Here is a 23,058-nt window from a genome sequence, read left to right on the forward strand (position 1 = left end):
AAAGCAAAATGACAAAATTAGTTTGTCAACCAGGGCAAGTATGTCAACAGTCAAAAAGTTTATTTCATATAAAGCCCTTTGGTTAATCTTTAGTCCAGAGGTGACTAAGGAAAGTCACTAAAAGAAAATTTACAAAAATGTGGTGCTTCACAGATAAGGAAGTAGATTTTTATTACTTTGTGATGCCTCCCCCCTACGCAATCACAAACACACACACACGTAAACATACACCTACACACAGAACAGAAGGCATGGATAAGCACACCCTTGAACAGATATAAAGAACAGACACGTATTTACACTCAAACACTGTCCACATGGGAGATTTTCTGCATGTGCGCCATGTGTTATCACGCTAATCAGTGTGTTAAATGAATCTGGAAACACTTTGCTGGCCATCATATCACACCACATACTCATAAGGTGTTTTGACGTAAAATAGATGTATTTATATGCAGTGCTCTTGCTCTTCACTTGCATCTGAATCATCTGATAGGAACATATGGACTTAGCTAATTTTAGCTGTGATATTATAAGCTTTTTTCCATGAAGTATCTGGACTGATGAAGTGAATATCAAACATTCTAATGTCCTTCCTCCATCAGTTCCTCCATCCACTTTATTTTTAAAACAAAGCATATAGGGGTTTTGGAATTGTAAGAGTAGGATGAAAATACCAGGTGCTGAGCAGTCTGTCACAGTCAGCCACAGTGGTTCAGCCACAAAGACAGAGCCTGCTTGGTCTTAAATGAAATTATCATTTTTGATAATGACTTTTGAAAAGATTAATATTGAATCGACACTGTCCTGACCACCACTATTTCTACTTACCGTTTCTTTTCAGCTACTGTTTTTATTTTCTTATAAAGGATTATCTTATCTTATCTTTAATGTGTCCATTGTCACCGGTATGTCATTGTCTTATTTAATCTGATTCAGTTAGTGTTATTACAGTAATTAAATCTTACATAAAGGAAGTGTTTTTTTTTTCTTTATTTACTTAGTCATCATTATCAACATCATCATGTATTTTTAGCTTTTATGTGCTTGACAAGGGCTTGAGTGGAGCTTGTGGGCTTGAATATGTCCAGTTTTGCGTAGTAAAGTTTGCGAGAACATAATGAGTTCATTATATTAAAAAGGAAAAAGATTCAGCTGGAAGTGAAAGATGCTTTCAGTTGGATGCAACAAACTTGCCTTTAAGTAAGGATGTGGGCTTTCGTAGCAATATCAAAAAGTCATTGTTCTATTATGAAGGGTCTAATGACGGAGGATGTCATATGCTGTGAAAATTCTAAAGACTGAGGCAAATTTGTCATTTTGGTTTATATGTGTATAAATCCACTAAAATTGAAAAGACATAGGGGAATGCTAGGACCCTGTGTTTACAGATTTCGATGTTTAAATGACTCATACCTCCCAAAAGTTTTGGAACTGGTCCTGTAGATCACGTGGTCACGAGATTATTACTCTTAGTGCTTGACAAATTATGGAAATCATTTGCACAGAGACAGAGTAAAATCTTTGTAATTTACCAGAAAAGTCTCACTCAAGGAGATTTCTTACTTTAAAATCTTGTAAGATGTAAGTTGTTCCAATTGCTAAAAATTGTTCTTGTGTTGCAGGACAGAGCTCTTTAGTGCTAGCATTTTAAGTACCGGTATGATAAAGCCTGTAATTTATTGTAATGTGAACATGTTAGGCTGCTCAGCTTACATATTTGGACTTGGACTATGCATATTTCCTGTGTTTTTTGCTGTAACATTACAAGAGTAAAGGTTTTTAGGGTGGTGACAAACAGTGTTTGGCATAAGTATTAGAATGTACACTACTCTGTTAGCAACACCACTATGAAATGCACCATTTGATAGAAGGGAAAATTACAGCCTTGCAAGACTACACTGTCAGTGATGATGCAAAATGATGATGGGTAAGTGTCCAGAATCTCTATTTACTGCTCATTATAGTGTAAAATCCTGACAGTCTGTTATATAGACATCTGGGAAGTGGTGAACGAAGGAATAATTCCACATTCTCATACTTAAAATTCTGAATGGGTAATGTAAGCAAAACCACCTGCAAGAAAAGGAGCCCAGGTTGCATTTCACACCCAACAAATATAAAAATGATAGAAAGAAAAGTATAAACTAGGGAACAAAGTATTGCTGAGGGGAACATTCATACTTTGTTTTGTTTTCATATGTGGAGAAATGTGTACTGGCTTGAAGTATTCGACTGTACAAAGGCCCTCATGCTTTGTTAGGGTGTTGGTTTATCACATATTAGAAAAAGAAAACATGAAGAGGGCAAGATCTCTGCAGACATGCCACACATTTCTAGGAGGTGATGATGTATGAGTCTATACATTGTGTAGTTTTATTGGAAAATCCTACATAGTACTACTTTAAATTTGTACATAAGTAATTAAGTTATGGGTGTTTTTAGTTCACCACAAAGAGCTGCAAGTATAATGTTTTTCTCTTTGTCCCTACCGCTCTTGTTTTAGCTTGTTGCGTTGCAAGCAAAACAAAAACGTTTATCATTGTTCATAGCAGTGGACTTACTGTATTTGTTGTCTTCCTTGCTGAGATGAATGTGTGCTTGTAATTGGAGCCTATTGTGTACAGCTTTGTATCCATGTATGAAACCAATTTGGTTGTTTATCCACAGCAGGCTCGGTTGGTGATAATTTATTTAACATGTTTTAGCCCTGTTGTTTTAGCAATGTGAACAATACCCACAGGCAAAACCCCTGTGCCTCATGTGCATATCATATCTAATAAGTTTATATTTTTACATTTTTTTAGTTTCACTGTAGCTGACCATTGGAACTCTAAGACTAAATCAAAATGAAACACTACAGCACATAAACTAAATCTTTAAATGACAAGAACTGTTTTTTGGTTAAATGTTAGTGTATGCTGTAACTGATTTTCCTGTTGCTCAAGTTATGAAATCAGCTAAGCAGAAAATAACCTCAGATTTAGACATGATGATTCTCACTGTGTGTCCCCCACTAAGATTCTGATGCAAGGAAGATGAAGATGAGCAAAGCTGATCCAGTTTATTCAAAATATTGAACATGGCTGGTCTCACTTGTACATTTCTTTTGACAGTAAATGCTTTCCGACCCTGTCTCCCATTCTACTTACATGAACACCTCTAAAACTTCACAGACATTACAACCATGTCACTGTTGAGATGTTTTGAGGAAATAAAACTCTAGTTCATCTGCATCAGCTGTCTACCCCAGAGGCAGTTGTGTGTGCCAAACAACATTTGTTTTAATTTAAATTCATGACATTTATTTGCTGTCACTTTTTGTTTTCACAGAAGGAAAAAAAAACCCTCAAATACAACAAGCAGGTCCAACAGTTTCTCACTGGAACTTTCTCCTGTCAGCTGGCAGCAATACAGTGTTTGTCTCCTGTATGGATGTAGGCGACGTCACCTCCACATCAGCTTTGTGTTTTGACAGCGTCTTATGTGTTTTGATGTGAGTGTGATGTGAATTTGAATTGGGTGTGTACAAAGACTCGCCTGTCAGGGAGAGAATGATCCAGACTGACAGAGAGATGATTTAAGTCTTTTGCCAACCATTCCCTTTCAAATCAGCCCTTGAATTACACACCCGCACACACATACGCTGTTTCTTCTTCCTTGAGTGGCTCCACTCATGGACGGGCATTGAATTTTAATTCATCCTCCACCAGGTTCTCTGGCCAGAGTGCTGGTCTGTTGATCTTAGCCCTCCACCAACAATCAGTGTGTTTCCCCTCTGTGAAAATATGAACAAGATTCAGCCCATAGCAAAAGAATACAGAAGATTACAGTTTGTATTTTCAGATAGGAATATATCAGTACACTGTATACTTAAAAATGTTGTTCTTGTTGCACCAAGAGGATTTTTAACTCTGGTGCAGGATCCCCAATAATACAACAAAATGCTGCTCAAACTGCTCCTGTGGGACTGGCAAACTGCGATAATGTAAACAAAGTGAATAGACTGCATAGGACAAAAATGTAGATTATAACAGTAACATTATAATAGATTAAATTATTCACATAATTCTGGTGGCATAACTGAAAACTGGTACACTAAATGCGGAATTTTACAATACTGCAGGCTTGTGTATCATACAGCACCTGTTATAGCATCCACTGCGCCAAACTTAACCCGCATTGTCAATACTGACACTTTGTAACACTCTCACAAGCAGCCACCTCTGACTTGGTTTGATTTAAGCCTTTTGTACTAGAAGTCACTCGCTGTGTGGGTATTCAAAGGAGAAATACATAAAAAACTGCTTGACTAAGCATACAGGCCCCTTCCTTGTGCTCAGTGTATTGCCACAGGTCACAAAAATGATTTTTCTTTCAGTTGGGCCTCAATGTGGGCGCATGAGGACAAAAGGCCTCTCTCCTTCAAGTATGTTTAAATATTTGGTGTTTGACTTTTTTTTCCCTCAAATGTAGTCCAGTCGATTTCCATGAGAGCAAGTGAAAAAGAGTTGACGGGGTGGAAATTACTTGGAAAAATTTCCCAGCAATAGTAGTGTTCTCTGCACAGATCTTGTCTGCATAAATATTAAAATCTGCTACATAAAACTAACATACTTATTTAAAACTAAACCTGCATCAACAAACAACCTAAAGTAAACATGATTTAATCTCATTTAACAGAATCTCCACCGATAGCTGAATTGACCTTGACCTGACTTTAGCATTTTTTTATGTCTAGTTAACAAGAGAACTTATGGTCCACCTTCAAGTGTCTGCTGAGATTGTTTGTATTCTTCAGACTTAATTTGTTGCCACGGGGCATTTCTGCATTTCCTTTTACGACAGTGCATTATGTTTTCAGTGTGTTCCTAGACCTTCTTTTATGACCAAAATTGCATGTGTGAATTTGACCTCACCCTAACAGGGTAGCCAGAAAAGTTATTGTTACAAACCTGTTTATTTTGGCACATTTTTTCCAAACTTAATTAATTTGATTCAAAGGAGGATTGAACGCGAATTTTTCCCAAGGTCATAAGCAGCATTTTGAATAGTAAACTGTGTGAGTTTTTCCTCCCTTGAGATCTGCTGCTTGGTTCAACAATTCGCCATATCGGACTCCGTGGCTGCTGCTGTAGATGTGATAAGTCAGTCTAGCAAGACTGTCTAGAGGTTTCTGCCCTGTTGATTTCAGAGTACACTGTGAAACTGAAATGAGATGTGCTCACTCTGCATACCGTCAATCTGCTGGATTTCTGATTGAGTCCTCTAGCATATCTGCTGTGTGACACACTACAGAACACAGTGTTGTTTGTGTGCAATCCAAGCTTTATGTGCATTTATCATTGAGTTATTGTGCTTTTCTAATCATTGAGTAGTGCATATTTCATTTAAAAGATGATCATTTTTTAATCTGTGTCAACAATTTGCAACCAGACTGTTGTCCACACTAACATAGACAAAAATGAGAACACTATTGTTTCTGTGTGAAAATATCTCACTTCCACATGTCTGTGTCCACACTGAAGAGCCAAAACATTCTTTTTTTATTTCTCTCTCGGCCTGATTACTCTGTAGCAGGCTAAACCTCTGTCCTTTTCCAACTCTTCATGATGACTCATGCTGTGTTTCATTAAAACTGAGCTGTTGTTTTCGCAGTCAAATTTTCTGTTTCTGCAGTTTCGGACATCTAAGCAACTATTTGTTCATGGCTCATAGCTGTTACACAGTCACCTTGCTCTGAGCTCTTTGCAAGGTGTGAGAAGCCACTGACGCCTAGTGAGGTGGACAGAAATCCCTGAAGGGAGAACTGGCAGTGGGGGGGGGGGGGGGTTCACTGCTAGGACACAGGATACCAACTGCATTGTTCATGAACTGACTTCTTATTTCTGTGTAGTTTAGTTTGATATGTGGTTCTGTTCTGTGCCTTGACGAATACAACATTGTTAATTCTGAACAGCCTATAGTGATTAAATATGTGCTCCAGTAGCAGTCCAAGTGGCTGTGTTTTCATGTTGTGTCTTTTCCCCCTCCTGCTGATTTCCACCTGCTTTGAAGGATGCACTTGGGGATTTGACTTCCTCTGGTAACCATACCTGTTTTCTAAACATGCTGCACGTAGACTTATTTGCTGATCACAAGACTATTCCTGTACACACTCAGTGAATGTAGTACTCTTGAGCATGAGTATATCCTTTTCACTACACACTGGGAAATTACTTACGAAAGAGTTACAAAATTGCAAGAAACAACAAAGCATTGCTGGACATGCATGCACATGTATGTAATAACAAAATCACAAATTTTGGAAATTTCCATCTATCAGCTTCCTATCAGAATGTGCAGTATGATTATTATTTCTATTATTACTATATACTTCTCGTAGAATGGACAGGCCAACACACAGGAATCAAAAATTTAGCGTTCAGTGTTGAAACTCAGTGTTCTACCGGTCATACTGACATGCCTTCTGAGGGCTTCCAGGCTATTACCTTTCAAAAATTTGGAACGTGACCAACGGGTGTGTTTATTGGATAGAACAACCAAACCGGTGGTACAGGTACTGGGTGAATAGACATCTTCTCTGATGTTGTACTGTATATTTTGTACTAGTGTGCTTTTTATTGACTTGTGAGGCACTTCATGATGCTTGCTCCAGAAATGTATTGAACTCAGCTTTACTTAAAATACTTTGAACCAACCTATAGTTGAATGTGTTACAGAGATCTATTGGTTTAACTCTTAATTACTTTAGAGGTCGTAGTTTGGGTTGTTGTTTTGTATTGTGTCACACTGAGAGGTGTTTCTAATATTTTGTCATTGGCATGAACAAGGTGGACAAAATGGAAACACCTCTACAATCAGAGCAGCATGGTGTAAATGGGATGGTATGAAGAACTGAATACTTGCGGTAATTTAAAAACACAGCTAATTTTAGCAAGCGACCTTAAACCATTTATATTTCTGCCTTTTGCACTGGTGAAATACGTTAGCAACTGTGTTTGCAAGGATGTTCTGCTTTGAACTTGACTTCCCCGAGGTGGGGGAAGAAGCACAGTAGGGGGTGTGTCAGCAATCATCAAGCATCACAATACACTTTTTTTCAAATCCACTCACCCTTTCTAACCGGATTTGACATTGCACCACCTGCATGCTCATTCCAGACCCGTGGCACAAGTCACTTGTAGCGTTTTGTGATGTTTCAGTTTCTGTGCAGGCACATCCTCATCGAACCTACACAGTAATATGAATTCTTTTTCTTAATAAGCTGAATACAGAAAAGATCAGAGAAAAGACTACAACACAATAATTATAGTAGGTTCGTAGATATAAAAATTAATTATATGCCCTCTGGCCCTTTACCCTTTCATAAAGTGTTGATTGGATGCTGGCCTTCTTGTCTGCCTCACCACAATCACTGACACATGAATATGCACTATTTTTGCCTGCATTGTGCTCATACACGGTTCAATGCCATACAGCTCACTAAAGGGTCTCTTCATCTGTCTGTTGTTTTGCCATTGCTATTGGCAAGTAAATATGGGCACAAATTGATCCAACTGATTATTTCGCTCCATAGTTTCCAAACTAAATATTTTGACCCATTTTTCACCAGCTGCATATCTTCCAAACATTCTGACAAAAAAAGGGCATTTTTCAAACAGGCAAATCAGGCAAAAATTAAATTTATTTATGGCCTGTCTTGGCCTCAGCAACACACTCTTGCAACATCTGGTGATTAAGCTAGCAGATTAAAACAAGTGGCCCAAAGTGCGAACATTTTTTAATGCGTTTGGCATTGTTTTAACAAGCAGTATCCCTCAGTAATGTGATAAAAACGCCCAGTGGGAATGTGAGACAAGGTGAACATGCCCTCTCAGGAGGAAGTATCTACCCTATTATACCATTGGTGCAACTTGTAACGCATCATCTTTTCTTATAGAGAGTCTTTGCTGTGATACATTTCTCTTTCATACACTTCCTTGACTTTGTGATGTCATCAGACTGGGACGACCCGGGGTGGACTGCTACTGTCAGCATGAGAGCGGAGCAGCTGTTCTTCAGCTGCAGTTTCTCATCAATGAGGTAAGCTGGCATCTATTACAGTGCTTTAGTAAAGCTGTGTTTTTTTTAAAACTGATTTATTTATTTTTTTCCTTCTGTGGCTTTTAAACTTAGTTGTTTGTTTGCGTGTCATACTGTGTTTTCTGGGTAAAAGTGAACTTTTGTCCACAATCAAGTATATTTGATTGTGGAATAAGTTCAAAATTTAAACTTCATTTGGATATTTTAATGGGGTTTGTTGATAATAATAAAGTCAAAGACTTTATTTTAACCAAATGTGAAAATCTTCTCTTCTAAGGCAGATGTAAACTTCCTTATAATTGCTGGCCCACATCCTGATTTAGACTGATGTGATTTTCCATGAAGTTCTTTGTTCATGCAGATTGCAACGATATGCAAATGTAAATTAGTAAATTAGACAGAAAATGGATATTACATTAAGACCTGTATCTCAAGTAAATGTGAGTGATATTCGATGTTCAGTGCAGCCCATTATCCAGGAATCAAGACCACTGAAAACAAGATTGCCTAACTATTGAAGTCACATCAATATAAAAGGTCTTAGCTCACGAGTTGGAAAACACTTTGTGTTGCTACAAAGGCTTTGTAGCAGTTTCTTCTTTGCTTGTGTGCAACTTAACATGCAGTTCTAGGAAGTAGTTTTCTAACCATGTGGAGGTGTACCTGTGCTGAAGTAAGTAATGATTATAATCATTACTTAATCATGGACTTTTTCTCTTTTTTTCCTCTCTGCCTTAAAGACCATTTTTCTCCACTGCTCACTTTTCTACTAACAGATGAGGACTGTGTGGGCTGACACATGTCAGTAGTCTGTGTCAAATGATTTTCGGACTGAAACAGCAGCTTTGTCGATGCGCAGCACTTTGAAGCCACATCTTTTTTATTTAGAAAATACAGGAGGTGTATTTGAGGAAAAAAAAAAAGGTCTAAAGCCGAGTCGCACGGATCTGGAGCACCAAGCTGTGGTTCGCTTTGTTGTTTTTCTTTATTATGCTGTAATTTGTGCACTCTTCGTGGTTGTCTTTACCCACTTTGTTAAAGCTCAGTGGCTCTTTCACCCCACTTCTCCATCACTCACTGGCCTACTTGTGATGTGTCTGAGGCAAATGGAGGTGGATGGGCTTGATGAGGAGAGTGCAGGTGTTTGTGAGACAGGTACTGACTTTGTGTCTACAAGCCTGTGGGTGTAGCTGTGTGTGCTAGCTGTGCTTCCCACCTCGCAATGTACGGTTCGTTTAAAAAATGCTGAGATTTTTGCTTGGGGAGTCATCTGTTAATAATTTGCTTTTTTTTTTTATCGTAATGTTGACATCATGCTCTCTCCTCTGCTCTCTGAGTGTAGGTGGGTGTGTCTCTACCTGTGTGAGTGCACATGTGTATGTTGTGAGAGAGGGGGGGGCCGCCCGTCGCAGAGGAGAGGAGAAATGCATTTTAATGAATGTAATGAAACGATACTGACGCATTAGACTCTGAAATTGCGCTAATTAGAGTTAGCTTTTTATTTGATAAAAAGAATGCCAGTAATAGGCCTGTTTGATTAAAATAAAAATAGTGTATTATGAGTGTATTAAAAATACACTATGGGGAAAACACTATGTAAGTTATAGTGACTTTGTGTGCAGTGTTTGTGTGTGCAGGTGTGCCACTGACAGTTATTTCAATATATTTGCTTACAGTATTGCCATACATTTTTTCAGACTTGTATGTTTATGTTTGAGCATTATCACATGGGTTCTGCATTCAGTACATATAAGTACAGTTGTGGGTATTTGTGTGCAAACACACTCCCCGCTGGTCACTCTTATATTCACGAGCCCTCACAGGTTTTCTCAACGTTTGACAGAGTGGCTAATAGCAGTGCCTCCTCGCATTCAGTGTGTGGGCTGTCAGCTGCCCTGCTAATGGTTGACTTGCATATTCAGATCAAACTCTTGACATTCACTGAGGTGTAATGACTTTTTCCTATTAGGCACCTAACTGAGAAAAGAGGACATTGCTTGCATTGCTTGTACCTGTAAATGGTGAGCTTATGTATGTGTAGCTATCATCTTCATGTCACTCTGAGGTTGTACCTTTCAACATATCTAGATGTCAGCAGTTTTTTTACGTTGATATAGTCTAATACCTTGTCATTCTTGTGAGCCTCTCTTTCTCTCTCTATTTTATGAGAAGCATTTTTTGTCTTTGAATCAGTGGAGGGTGTGAATAGGCTAATTAATGTGTTTGTTTGCCTATTCTGAATTCATTATTTTGCTTAATGAATAATGCAACTAAAGAGGCTGAAGAGGCTGCTGAAGGTTGTTGTTGGATGGGGTTACATGGGGACTGCTTAGGGAAAGAAAAGGTGAGCATTGTGGGATGGGTTCAGAGAAACACTGTAACAATGTTCATTTCTATTGTGGTCTTCTATTTAGTGGGAAATGTGTTTCTTAAAACTAATGTTAAAAAACTAAAAATAAAATATGACGTAGTTGATTTTAGATTAAAATAAAGGTCAGACACAGACTGGTGAAAAACTATCAAAAGAATGTGAGCTATTATTGCTTTAAAACTGATGAGTGGGAAGTATTATCCGGTGAAGTATCCAGTCATCATTGTGGGTCTCTTATGTTTTTAGGAGTCTATTATAAATGAGACTATTAAATAACAATTTAGGAAAAGTTCAAATATTAAACATCTTAAATTTTTTTATTATTTGAAAGTCTACACTGCCCTTGAAAAATTTGTTATTGATGACAGATGGCATAGATGTTAATGTATATAAGAAATGAAAATATTAAAAGCCAGGATTTTCACTTAAAACATGTGATGTGGTATTTACTGATACTGTACCCTGTCCTCTCAGTTTAGGAAGAAACACCTATCACCTGACATATTAAGTCATCACTATCAGATCCCATTCCCATTAACCAAATCTATACAGAAGTAATCAAAGACATTGTTCACTTTGTGGGGGTACATGTAAGTGAAAATCACACTAATCATATGTTATTTGTCCTTAAATAGACATACAATGTTTCGACAAAAGTATTGGTATAGACTGTTTTTCAGGATTTGGGGTTAGGCCCCTTACTTCCACTGAAGGGAAATGTTAATGCTTCAGCATACCAAGACATTTTGGACAATGTTATGCTTCCAACTTTGTGGCAACAGTTTGAGGAAAGCCCTTTTTTATTCTAGCCTTCCCAGAAGACTGGAAGCTGTTATGGCTGCAATGCCATCTGTGTATTTAGAATGCGATGTCATCAAAGTCCCTGTTGGTATAATGAACAGTTGTACCAATACTTCTGTCTATATTGTGTAAATGCTGCTGAAGTCATTTTGATGATGTCTTTTGCATTGCAGTTTTATCTCTGCCCAGCTGATTGTCATTTTGCCCATGCCAGTCACTTTGTTTCTGTTGCCACTGAGACATCAAGACAATTAAATCATAAAGGAGTTGTGGACCAGGCTTTCACCCCGCCTGCCTTTCATCTTGTTGTTTCTTTTTGTCTGGTATGATTTCTTCATTAGTTACTGCTCCACCTCCTGTCACTACTCCAGGTTACAGAAACAAACTCCACCATCATAGGAAAGAATCTTCAAAATTATCCTTTGATAATTGTGCAGATGGGATTTAGAAGTAATAGAAATGATTATGGATTTCAGTGTTGAGTAGTGCTAGCAGTTTAATTTTGTATTATGTTTTAACTTCAGCCTGTGACAACAAACTCGTAAAAGCTCTGTCTGCTCTGTAAATAACGTACTTAAGTCTGAGCCAAGCAATATTTTTCATTAATCTTTTTAATTTAATCCAATCCTTTGGCATTTTAAATGACCACTTTGCCAGATCCATCCATTTTCTATACCACCTATCCATCAGGGTTGCAGGATGGGGTCGGGGTTCATCCTGGACTGGTCGTCAGTCAATCGCAGGGCTGACACACAAAGACAGACAACCACACACTCACACTTAGGGGCAATGTAGAGTAGCCAATTAACCTAACGTGCATGTTTTTGGGATTGTGGGAGGAAGCTAGAGTACCCGGAGAAACCCCCACGCAGGTGCAGGGAGAACATGCAAACTCCACACAGAAAGGCCCAGAATTTCAACCTGGAAGCCTCTTGCTGTGAGGTAACAATGCTAACCACTGCACCACCGTGTGTCACATGAAGAAAAACTAATAAAAAAAGAACCGTTTGATCACAAATACAAGCGGCAGAATTTATCAGAAAACAATCATGCATACTTCATGGGTGGTTTGACCGTAAGCCATCATGCATACTTCCTTATTCAGATGAGCTTTATATAAGATTGTGCCACCAGAAAAGGAAAACACCAACCCAATAAACAGACAGCAAAATGCTGTCAATGAAAAATAGGAAAATAATCGGTATCATTAAAAATATAATAAATAAATAAATCCTGTATTGGACATTCTAATTTCTTGAAAGTGCCATGTAATCATTACCACATCCTTCATCAGTCAAAGCTGACACCACTAATGAGGAGCATCTCCTTTTTTATGTATAGAGCGTTAACCAAAACAGGAGGCAGTAGGTGGAAAATGCTCAGATAATTATTCTGTTCATTAAATGTTTCTTTCAGGTATTTGTCTCATGAACAAGGCTTCATTGCTCACTTTGCAAATAGACTTTTGTGAAGTAGCTGTCATGTTGTTAAGTGAGATGTAAGGTGTTTTTGCCAGAGAATGTTCATAATTTTATTGTTTTTCTTCTCAAAAATAATGCTTAAACTTGATATATACTGACACTGGACAGTATATTAATGTGTATGTTCTGCATTAAAACGGCCTGATGGTGCACAGAATGATCAACTTACTCTGTGTTTATCCATTCTTACATTTACTTACCCTTTTTATTTACCTTACCTACCTGAAAGATTATGCACTTTACAGTTTTCTTCAGTGCACAGTGCGAAATTCAGTGAAGGAAGGGAACACATTCACTGATAAGGAAATCATTGAGAAACAATGTTTTTATTCTTCCTTGAACAGCAGTCTTTAATCCCATGATTAAGTTTGTGATCTGAAGCTAATTCTCCCTGGGCTCCAGTTTATACAGTGAAGCCCTGGTAACAATGACGCATTGGGAATTTCACTGTAATTACAACCCTCAGAACTAAGGCTGTTGTTTCTGCACTGTTGCCTATTAGTCCCTGTACTATTCTCAGTGCAAGGATGTGCTGCACAGGTGCAGCTCCAGTACACCCTCTGTCAACTGTCAAAGGACGATCTGGGAAATGAACAGAATCAGTGTTTGAAATTTGTTTGTTTTAGGTAAGTTGAGGGCAAGACTGATTGGGGAGGGGAGTAGAGGTAAAAGAGGGCAGTGTGACTCCTTCCACTGTGCAGGGACGTCTTAATCTCAGCTCACCTCACCCCACCCGACCCTTACTTTCTAACTCCTCTCTACTCATCACACCCAGGGCCCAGAACCCCAACATCTTGCCAACCCTTCCTTCTGTTCTTTGTGGTGGTGGTATTTATTTGTAGTATTTAATAAATTATAGCTTACTCTATGTTGTATGTATATTTTCTTCTTAGTATTTAATACGTTATGTATTCTTGTCCTATTTCTGTTTTTTGCTACCTATTCGTTCCTGTACTTATTCTGTCCTGAGCTGCTGCAATACTTGTATTTCCCCCTCTGGGGATCAATAAAAGATTATCTCATCTCTTATCTTATTCATAAGAAGAAATACCACGACAGTCTTAGTCTGTGAGTGTCGGAGAATCCAAATGTGAAAAGATATTTTTTCTTTTAAAACTTGAGTGAATTCTTCAACTTAGATCTGCTTTTGGTTGCCTTACAGCTGGTATGTATTGTATTTTTGCCTTTTGTGCTCACAGTCTAATCAACAAGGACTACAGGACACGAGTTGATTCCAAAAAGCGAGGAACCTCTGTAATGACTCAGTACTCATGTTTCTTTTTTTGGTCTTTAGGGGGCGCTTGTCACAGCCTGCGCAGATGACACGCTACATTTGTGGAATCTCCGTCAGAGGCGGCCAGCTGTGCTGCATTCACTCAAATTCAACAGAGAGAGGTAGGTATAGATTCCACTGGATAAAACACAAACATATCTGCACACAAGTACACAGATACACACACGCACACACCTCATTCACACACACTGTGCAGCTTGCACCAGTGAAAGATGGTGTGATTGTCCTCATATATATATATGTATATGCTGGACATTTAACAAATGTATTACTTGTAGAGTTTCTTTCAGAAATCACTGATACCTCTAGACAGACCCTCTGTGCTCCAGAAGAAAGACCACTTCTCACACCACATCCCAACTACCCTTAGAGTTCCATCTCTTAGCTGCAGCACTGGCAACAGGCAGCATTTAATCACATTCAATCAGCTCTGTTAGACAGTGAAGCGGCACGTTGACAGGATGAGTCCAGCTCCTCTCTCCTGCCTCTTATCATTTTTCACCCTGTCTGATAAACCTGAGAAGGAGGATCTGCTGTCTGGAAGCTCTCTCTTGTGTCTCAGCTGGCAACGCCCCCGGTTACCACCAGTACAGGCTGTGAGAGCTGACTTCCAGATGCTTTAGGCAGCTGCATCAATCTCCTCTGGTCGTCACCTATACTTGTGAGACACAAGTGTTTTCGCATTATACTTTTCACATACAGTGGTGGTCAAAAGTTTACATACACTTGTAAAGAACATAATGTCATGGCTGTCTTGAGTTTCCAGTTATTTCAACAACTCTGATTTTTCTCTGATATAGTGATTGGAACAGATCCTTCTTTGTCACAAAAAACATTCATGAAGTTTGATTCTTTTATGACTTTATTATGGGTAAACTGAAAATGTGACGAAATCAGCTGGGTCAAAAATATACATACAGCAATGCTAATATTTGGTTACATGTCCTTTGGCCATTTTTACTTCAATTAGGCGCTTTTGGTAGCCATCCACAAGCTTCTGGCAAGTTTCTGGTTGAATCTTTGACCACTCCTCTTGACAGAATTGGTGCAGTTCAGTGAAATTTGTTGGCTTTCTGACATGGACTTGTTTCTTCAGCATTATCCACATGTTCTCAATGGGATTTAAGTCAGGACTTTGGGAAGGCCATTCTAAAACCTTAATTCTAGCCTGATTTAGCCATTCCATTACCACTTTTGATGTGTGTTTGGGGTCATTGTCCTGTTGGAACACCCAACTGCGCCCAAGACCCAACCTTCGGGCTGATGACTTCAGGTTTTCTTGAAGAATTTGAAGGTAATCCTCCTTCTTCATTGTCCCATTGACTCTCTGTAAAGCACCAGTTCCATTGGCAGCAAAACAGGCCCACAGCATAATACTACCACCACCGTGCTTGATGGTAGGCATGGTGTTCTTGGGGTTAAAGGCCTCACCTTTTCTCCTTCAACCATATTGCTGGGCATTGTGGCCAAACAGCTCAATTTTTGTTTCATCTGACCACAGAACTTTCCTCCAGAAGGTCTTATCTTTGTCCATGTGATCAGCAGCAAACTTTAGTCGAGCCTTAAGGTGCCGCTTTTGGAGCAAGGGCTTCCTTCTTGCACGGCAACCTCTCAGTCCATGGCGATGCAAAACACGCTTGACTGTGGACACTGACACCTGTGTTCCAGCAGCTTCTAATTCTTGGCAGATCTGCTTTTTGGTGCTCCTGGGTTGACTCTTCACCCTCCTGACCAGTTTTCTCTCAGCAGCAGGTGACAGCTTGCGGTTTCTTCCTGATCGTGGCAGTGACAAAACAGTGCCATGCACTTTATACTTACAAACAATTGTTTGCACTGTTGCTCTTGGAACCTGCAGCTGCTTTGAAATGGCTCCAAGTGACTTTCCTGACTTGTTCAAGTCAATGATTCTCTTTTTCAAATCTGTGCTGAGCTCCTTTGACTTTCCCATTGTAGCGTTTGTGGGTGTTTTTATCCAATGAGCCCTTTTTAAATGGCCTCAGAGAAGTCACCAGCTGTAGTCACTCATAATCACTCACAAGAAGTTAAGAGGTCATGCTATGAAGCTCATGTCATTGACACAACTTTCTAAGTCTCCAAAATTGCTCATTCATGTTGCTGTATGTATATTTTTGACCCAGCTGATTTCGTCACATTTTCAGTTTACCCATAATAAAGTCATAAAAGAATCAAACTTCATGAATGTTTTTTGTGACAAAGAAGGATCTGTTCCAATCACTATATCAGAGAAAAATCAGAGTTGTTGAAATAACTGGAAACTCAAGACAGCCATGACATTATGTTCTTTACAAGTGTATGTAAACTTTTGACCACCACTGTATGTCATTAAAAACTGGCATCACCGGAGAGAGCTGGTAGAATATTTAACAAGACTTTATTAGTGGCAGCCCAGTTGACCTGGTGTTTGCAATGCCAGGAGCTGTATCACGGTCCACTTTATTGCAAGGTTTTTTTGCAGATATGGCTGAACATCACTCTAGAGTCCTTGAGGTCAGAGGAGAGGTTGTTGGTTGCTGCTATGCTGCTGTTCCCTGACAGCCGAGGTCCAACCTGCTACATCATTTCAAGAAATGGTAGACAAATGCTTAGTAGACTGGGAACAACATGACCACTGCTGAATTCTGGCTGTCAGGTTGTGGGAGGACAAGGCCCAGTGGGAGAGTTAGCAAGTTAAGAAACCCCTAAGTTTGTTTTGTGCTGTGATTTCACTCTCTCACTCTGATTCTTGCCCTGAAATTTGAAAGCTCCTCACGTTTTCTCCAACTAGGCTAAAATTCTTTAACAAAAAGCTATTAAAGCAGAACAGTATTGGAGAACAGTATTAGCTCTAAGCTGTAAGATTCAAATATAACAGAATTTCTATGATAAAAATGGAAGATTCTCCTGGCTTTGACTTACAGCCATACTTTCAAACAAAGGACAATAATAAAAGCTCAGACTTGCTGACAGAAATTTAGTGAAAAAACCCTTCATCCGCAAAAGAAGTGTCTTCTTCCTGTACGTTTTGAAAATGTTGAACTGCTTCATATTTAAGTTTGTCTTATGTAATATGTAGGATTTTGAGATATTTTCTGTTTCTGCTCATTTCTTCCGTCTTCCTGCAAGTAAAACGCTCTTTTCATACACCAACTAAAAGCTGATTTCCATCTTGTGACACCTGTGTCATGGCCAGTGATATTTAATGAATATGACTTTATTCCCACTGAATGTGATGGAATGTAATTTGCATTTAAAATGAACATGAAGCGAAGCGCACTTTATTTTTCCCACAAATTTTTCTTTGTTCATAAAAATGCAGGGTGAGTGTTGCTTTTGATGAGGACACGTAACAGCAAACTCAGTCCGGTTGCCATTAGACCTAGAAATCAAGGACTTTGGCTGAGTCACAGGATGTGTTTTCTCTCCACTGAACCTTTTCATCACAAAACAGCAATAAATTTTCTCCCTGAGAGAGAGAGAGAGAAGAATCTCTGTCCTGCTATAAAAAGCACGTAAAACATAAACTTGACAAGTGGACCTTTTATAATGCAACAGAGCTTTAAAGGACAATACAGTGGAGTTTGTTAAATCCATTTGCTGTCTGCAGATTGTTAACTTGTTAATTTGTGTTGAATTTGTTTTTTCTGTGATGCAGTCGCATGGTTCAAGTCATTTGCAGAGTGTGTGAAGACATTTTTAGAATTTTTTTTTCAGAATCAAAACACATTCAAATTTTACTGACTTTTTAAATGAGGACATGTGTAGTCTGAAAATGCTAAAGGTACTCTCAGATGGAGACTGTCTATGACTCGCACCTCAAGCCATGGTGCATGATGCAAGCCATGGTAAAGACAGAGATGCAACTATCGTGAGCACACTGGTAATGCTTATATTATCAATAACAATCGCAATAACCTTTATTTGTACAACTTTTTAAAAAGTTAAATTGTGCTTCATGGAAACCATAAAAACATCTCAGAGAAAAGCAAAGATGGTATAAATGATTGGGAGGATACAGACAGGAAGTTTAAATGTCTTGGGACAGAAAGACCATTTGTTGCAGAAATGCATCTGTTTACACACCCCTTTTTTTGTAGTGAACAAACATAACAGAAACAGTCTCTCAGCAACAGCTTTTTCCTCTGTACACACTTTAGAAGCGCATCATCTGTTTATGTACCAAATTTGGTTTCACTCATATCTGTTACTCAGTGCATCCCTTGCCTCTCTGCCAGTCTGGAAAAGTGATTGTTCTGAAGCCACATGACCATATTTTGCCCAGCCCATCTTACATGCGGGAGCCAAGTTGGCTGATATGTAAGTGTATTGGTTAACTTCACAGTTTATCAATTTTGGCTGTTATATTGATTAGTTAATTATATTAAGTGTGATGTTGCAGCAACCTAAATACGTTAATCCTTTGTGAAATCATCACATTCTAGTCACTGTAAAATGATTCTTTGACAGCTTAGCAGCTGTATCTATACCTGTCACTGTGTGGTGCACATGCCCACACAGACACATAGAGGTGAAGGTTTTTTTTTTTACAGGTGATGAAAACCTCTTTCAGTATCTCTCTAACCATCTTATGATGCAATGAGGTAGGAAGCAGAACCATAGCTCTCAGCGGCAGAGCAGTGAATCATGCTCTAAGATAAAAGTAGAAAAAAGGCATCATGAGTCATCCGTCAGTGGCTGGGCAGTGACTTGCTATTTAGCTCTGTGTCTATTAACTGAACCTCTGACAATTAGCACCCTAACACCCCCTCAGAATCCCTTAAGAATAACGCACAAATCACTGGAACCGGTGGAGAGAATTGTTTGTGATAACTGTCACTCAGCATCTCGTGCTTGCCACCTCTCCTCGTCTCATGCTGCTGAGAAAAGAAGACTTTCAGTACAAACAAAATGCACATTACAACACATCAAAGTCTGACACTTGCTGCAGTTTTTTTCCACAGTAAAAAAAAGGTTCTAACATAATCATGTGATCTTTGCTGATAGATAGAGTCTTTGTTGAATTCCTTCAACATTTATGTCACATCTCCTGCAGAGGCAAGTAGGGAGGCCAGTTCCGCCAGTCATTTAACCAGTTCATTTAATATCTGCATCTTTTAATTCTCAGCTGGTCTCGCAATGACTGGTCACCTTGCAGGTAAACCCATGTCTTCTCCACTTCTCTTTGATGGATAATGACAAGGCTTGTTGAAGGCACTGACTTTTCTGTGTGGAGTCTAAACCACACCTTTGACTTTCTCCAAATTGCATCACCACTCACCTCCTTGTCCTTCATGTCATCTTTTTTCATCCTTTTTCCACTGATTTATGTCCTTAAACCCTTGTCTTTATTTTGATCCTTCCTGTGACACTATGGTTAACTTTTTACGAAGCACAAAGAGGTCTTCACTTTTCCACGGGGAAAATTCCACGACTGAATTACATGTTAACTTCACGAAGAGATCTGGATCCTAGTTATTACTTTACATGTTAAAGAATTAGATCTAATGATCTACAAAGTTAATCAGGACACATCCTTAAACAAAGAAATATGTAAATTTGGTGTGCTAAATGTAAATGCATGTTGTAAAAGACAGGAGAACGTACAATCCTCTCTGGCTCTTACAGCACTTCTGCGGCAACTCCCCCCCACCCCACCCCGCCAGTTTGAATACTGTCATCTCCCCAAGCCCTTAAAATCCTTATTGAATTGTCTGCCATCTCATTTGTCTTCTATCTAATAATCCTGCCGCTTGCTGTGCGGGTGGCTGTGGGGCTGTAGCCCAATAATCTCCCCACCTCTGCAAGGTAATCAGCATGGACAGGAGTGACTTAGTGTTCGCTGATCTTTCTTCTCTGGTTAAGATGATTTGTAAGATGATTTGCTGTAGATGCTAATGCCTAGTCATAATGGTTTGAGCAGCCTTGCAACACATCATGATTACATCTATAAGCCACATTAATACCTTGCTGGGTTTTATAGTTAATTGTTAATTCTCTTATTGCTATAGCTGAAACTAATGATCATTTTCATTATTGATCTGCTGTTTATTTTCACAATTAATCAGTTGATATTTTTGGCCATAAAATTTGTGACAAATGCTCATCACAGTTTCCAAAATCCAAGTCTTCAGATTGCTTTGTTTGTCCAAACAACAGTCCCGAAATCCAAAAACCCTTCATTTACTATTGTAAATACCAAAAGCATTTGTCAGAATAGTTGGTAACTATTTTTTGGAAATTTGTTAAATCCCAGAAAGTTTTAAAAAAGTAACAGTCAACTACAGTACAACTGTATTTTGCTTGGAATGATTCTGCACATGGACGTCTTATACCATCTGTCCGTCCATTTTCTATACCACTTTATTTATCAGGGTCACCTATCCTAGCTGACAACAGCCGTGACATGGGCTACATCCTGGACAGGTCACCAGTCAATCACAGGGCTGGTGAACAAAGACAGACAATCACACATGCACACACTCACACCTAGAGGCAATGTAGAGTGACCACTTGAACTAGCAAGCATGTTTTGGGGATTGTGGGAGGAAGCTAGAGTACACGGCGAAAACCCAACCAGACACAAGGAGAACATGCAGTCTCCACACAGAAGGGCACAGACCTGGACGAGAACCCAGAACCCTCTTGCTGTAAGGCAACACTGCTAAGCACCACATTATATACCATAGTTTTGTAAAGACCATACAAAATGGAGAGAGACAGCCTTGGATTTATCATGTTAACATTGTGGGTTTACTGTGAACTGAAAGATTATAAAAAGTATCTTTGTTAAAGATGTTCTGACACTCCACATCATTTGAGGCAGGCTCAAAACTTTTTCCACATATATACCGAACATGCTTTTAGGCATTTGTTTAAAAGGGATCAGGATACCTATTCCAATTTTGGATGATATCTAGCTCTAGCCCCTGCATGATGTGAATGCACATATTGTAATTCACTTTGGACATCACTGTCTGCCAAATGAATGTAATGAGTGAAATGCAATCTATTATGCAGCCTGTGTAGACAGCTTTATTGATTAAAATAGGAGCTGTTTGATGAGATGTGTGTGAGACAGAAAACTGAAAAATGCAGCTTAGATGACTTCTAGACGAGCTTTTAAACTAATCAGTGCTTGGTTTTGGTCACTATTTCTTACTTTTGGGTGTCGGTCATGCGTTATCCAGTGCACATTTCTCTGGCTCTACATGAAAAGCATGCTTACCGTTTGACCTTTGAAAAGAATAGGAAAAAAATATCTCAAGTGTGATGGATCTCCGAGAGTAACACACTGAAGCTGAAAACCACTATTAATTCACTCGGAAGTGAATGCATCCCAATGTGGGCCAGGCTGCTTCAGCAAAAGAGTGCAGTGAACTGTGTTCCACTGTTATCAGATAAAACTCTTGAAATGTGGGAAACAACAACCTTTAATGCTTTTTTGTAGTTTAGGTTGCTTTGAATTGTTAATTTGGACTGCAAAAGTTTCAAAAATGTTAATTTGAATCATTGTGGTTAATTCATTACTTTTCAAACAAACACAAAAAATGAAATGGTTCAGTATGAAAAGTCGTGAACATCTATAGGTCAAAATGTGTATGAACTCTGAGTGATAATTAGGATTTCCTAACTTTTAAAGCTTTGAAGAGAGGAGTAGGGAGTATTTGTGAAATGGTTTACCAGTTGAGCCCGTAGTGCATATCGTATGTCTATAGGCTATTGTGTAATGTAACAATGAACAGAAAAAGTTCAGCCTTTTAATGCAGTTGAATTAATGCTGAAGAGACTTTAAACAACTATTTCTGCCTGCATAGAACAAGTTTAGAGGCTGAGTGCAAAAGCTCTCTGTCAAGAGAGAAGCAGCAGTTGGGCAGGAGCAACAATTGTGGGATATATTGCCTGCATTCTGGCACTGCATTGCTGAGGGAAAACTGTTTTCACTTTCCAGTTGAGTGCTAAATTAAACCTTGATTGGGAGTTAGTCAGTCACTAAGGACTGACATTTATTAGAGTTGAACACTGGCTTGAGATTATGGATCTGAGAGTGACATAATGGGTGGTCTGTCTGGTGCCATGTACAGTTCTCTGCAGTTGCAGAAAACTAACATCATTGCTAAGCAGGCGACAGCATGGCTAGAATGCAGTTTTAATCGCTATCTGTTGTCCAAATGTTGCGTCACTGAATAAATGTGTTTGTTCAACTGATTTGAGTTTTTCCCCCATGGTTGATTTTTATTTAAAGACACCATTGCAGTTAGGTGCCTCAGTGTTTCATTTTTGTGTTTTAAAGGAATCAGTCTATTTTGAATGATGTTCTATTCTTAAATCATCCTAATCATAATCATAAGCTGCTTGAAATGCTCATGGCTCATCTGAAGGCAAAATTGTGCCCGTTAATAATAGAGGTGAAGTGCGACAGATGTAGGTCGATATGTACATGCAAAGGTTTGAGAATACACTGGATAGAAACACACATCCACTGATAGCACAAAAGCAGCAGAGACCTATTTGTGTCTGTTCACTTTCTAATACTAGGTCTCCTTTCCCCCTTTTGTTTCTTTTTCTCCAGGATCACGTTTTGCCACCTTCCCTTTCAGAGTAAATGGCTGTATGTGGGGACGGAGCGCGGAAACACACACATCGTCAACATCGAGTCCTTCATTTTGTCCGGATACGTCATCATGTGGAACAAGGCCATAGAACTGTAAGTTGCCTGTGCTCCAAACGCAGGAGTCAGTATAAACAAAGATAAAACAAACAAAAACTGAGAATTGTTTCATCACACACGCTGTTTAAGGTTTAGTCATTGGAATTTTTGCAGCTCAGCAATAGTAAAGTTTTTCTAATCAACAGTGATGTTTTAGTATGATCAACCCCACCACCACCACCACACACAGTGAATAATACACCTTCGGTTAAAATTATTAGGTTGTTGTTGTTTTGGCTTGGTAATGTTGGGGTCGCCCTTTTCTCATTTTTATTTATATATTAGTGTTCAGCCACATGTAAGTATACTCATTAGATTGAAC

The 23,058-nt window shown here is 38.9% G+C and overlaps 1 protein-coding gene across 7 annotated transcripts in view; it reads left to right on the forward strand.

The window, feature by feature from the left end:
• The window catches only part of stxbp5l (syntaxin binding protein 5L), a 118,756-nt gene that overhangs the window by 41,886 nt on the left and 53,812 nt on the right, over nucleotides 1-23,058 (forward strand). For 5 of the 7 annotated variants that reach the window (XM_046403390.1, XM_046403391.1, XM_046403392.1 and 2 more), the window contains exons 3-5: nucleotides 8,004-8,085; nucleotides 14,033-14,133; nucleotides 22,599-22,733. In XM_046403390.1, the coding sequence (XP_046259346.1) occupies nucleotides 8,004-8,085; nucleotides 14,033-14,133; nucleotides 22,599-22,733 (318 nt within the window). Of the gene's footprint in view, nucleotides 1-8,003; nucleotides 8,086-14,032; nucleotides 14,134-22,598; nucleotides 22,734-23,058 lie in introns of those variants that run through there. The other 2 variants (XM_046403396.1, XM_046403395.1) reach the window with 2 other exon arrangements.

The sequence above is a fragment of the Scatophagus argus genome, chromosome 11 (genome assembly GCF_020382885.2).
Source record: "Scatophagus argus isolate fScaArg1 chromosome 11, fScaArg1.pri, whole genome shotgun sequence".
NCBI classification, from domain to species: domain Eukaryota; kingdom Metazoa; phylum Chordata; class Actinopteri; family Scatophagidae; genus Scatophagus; species Scatophagus argus.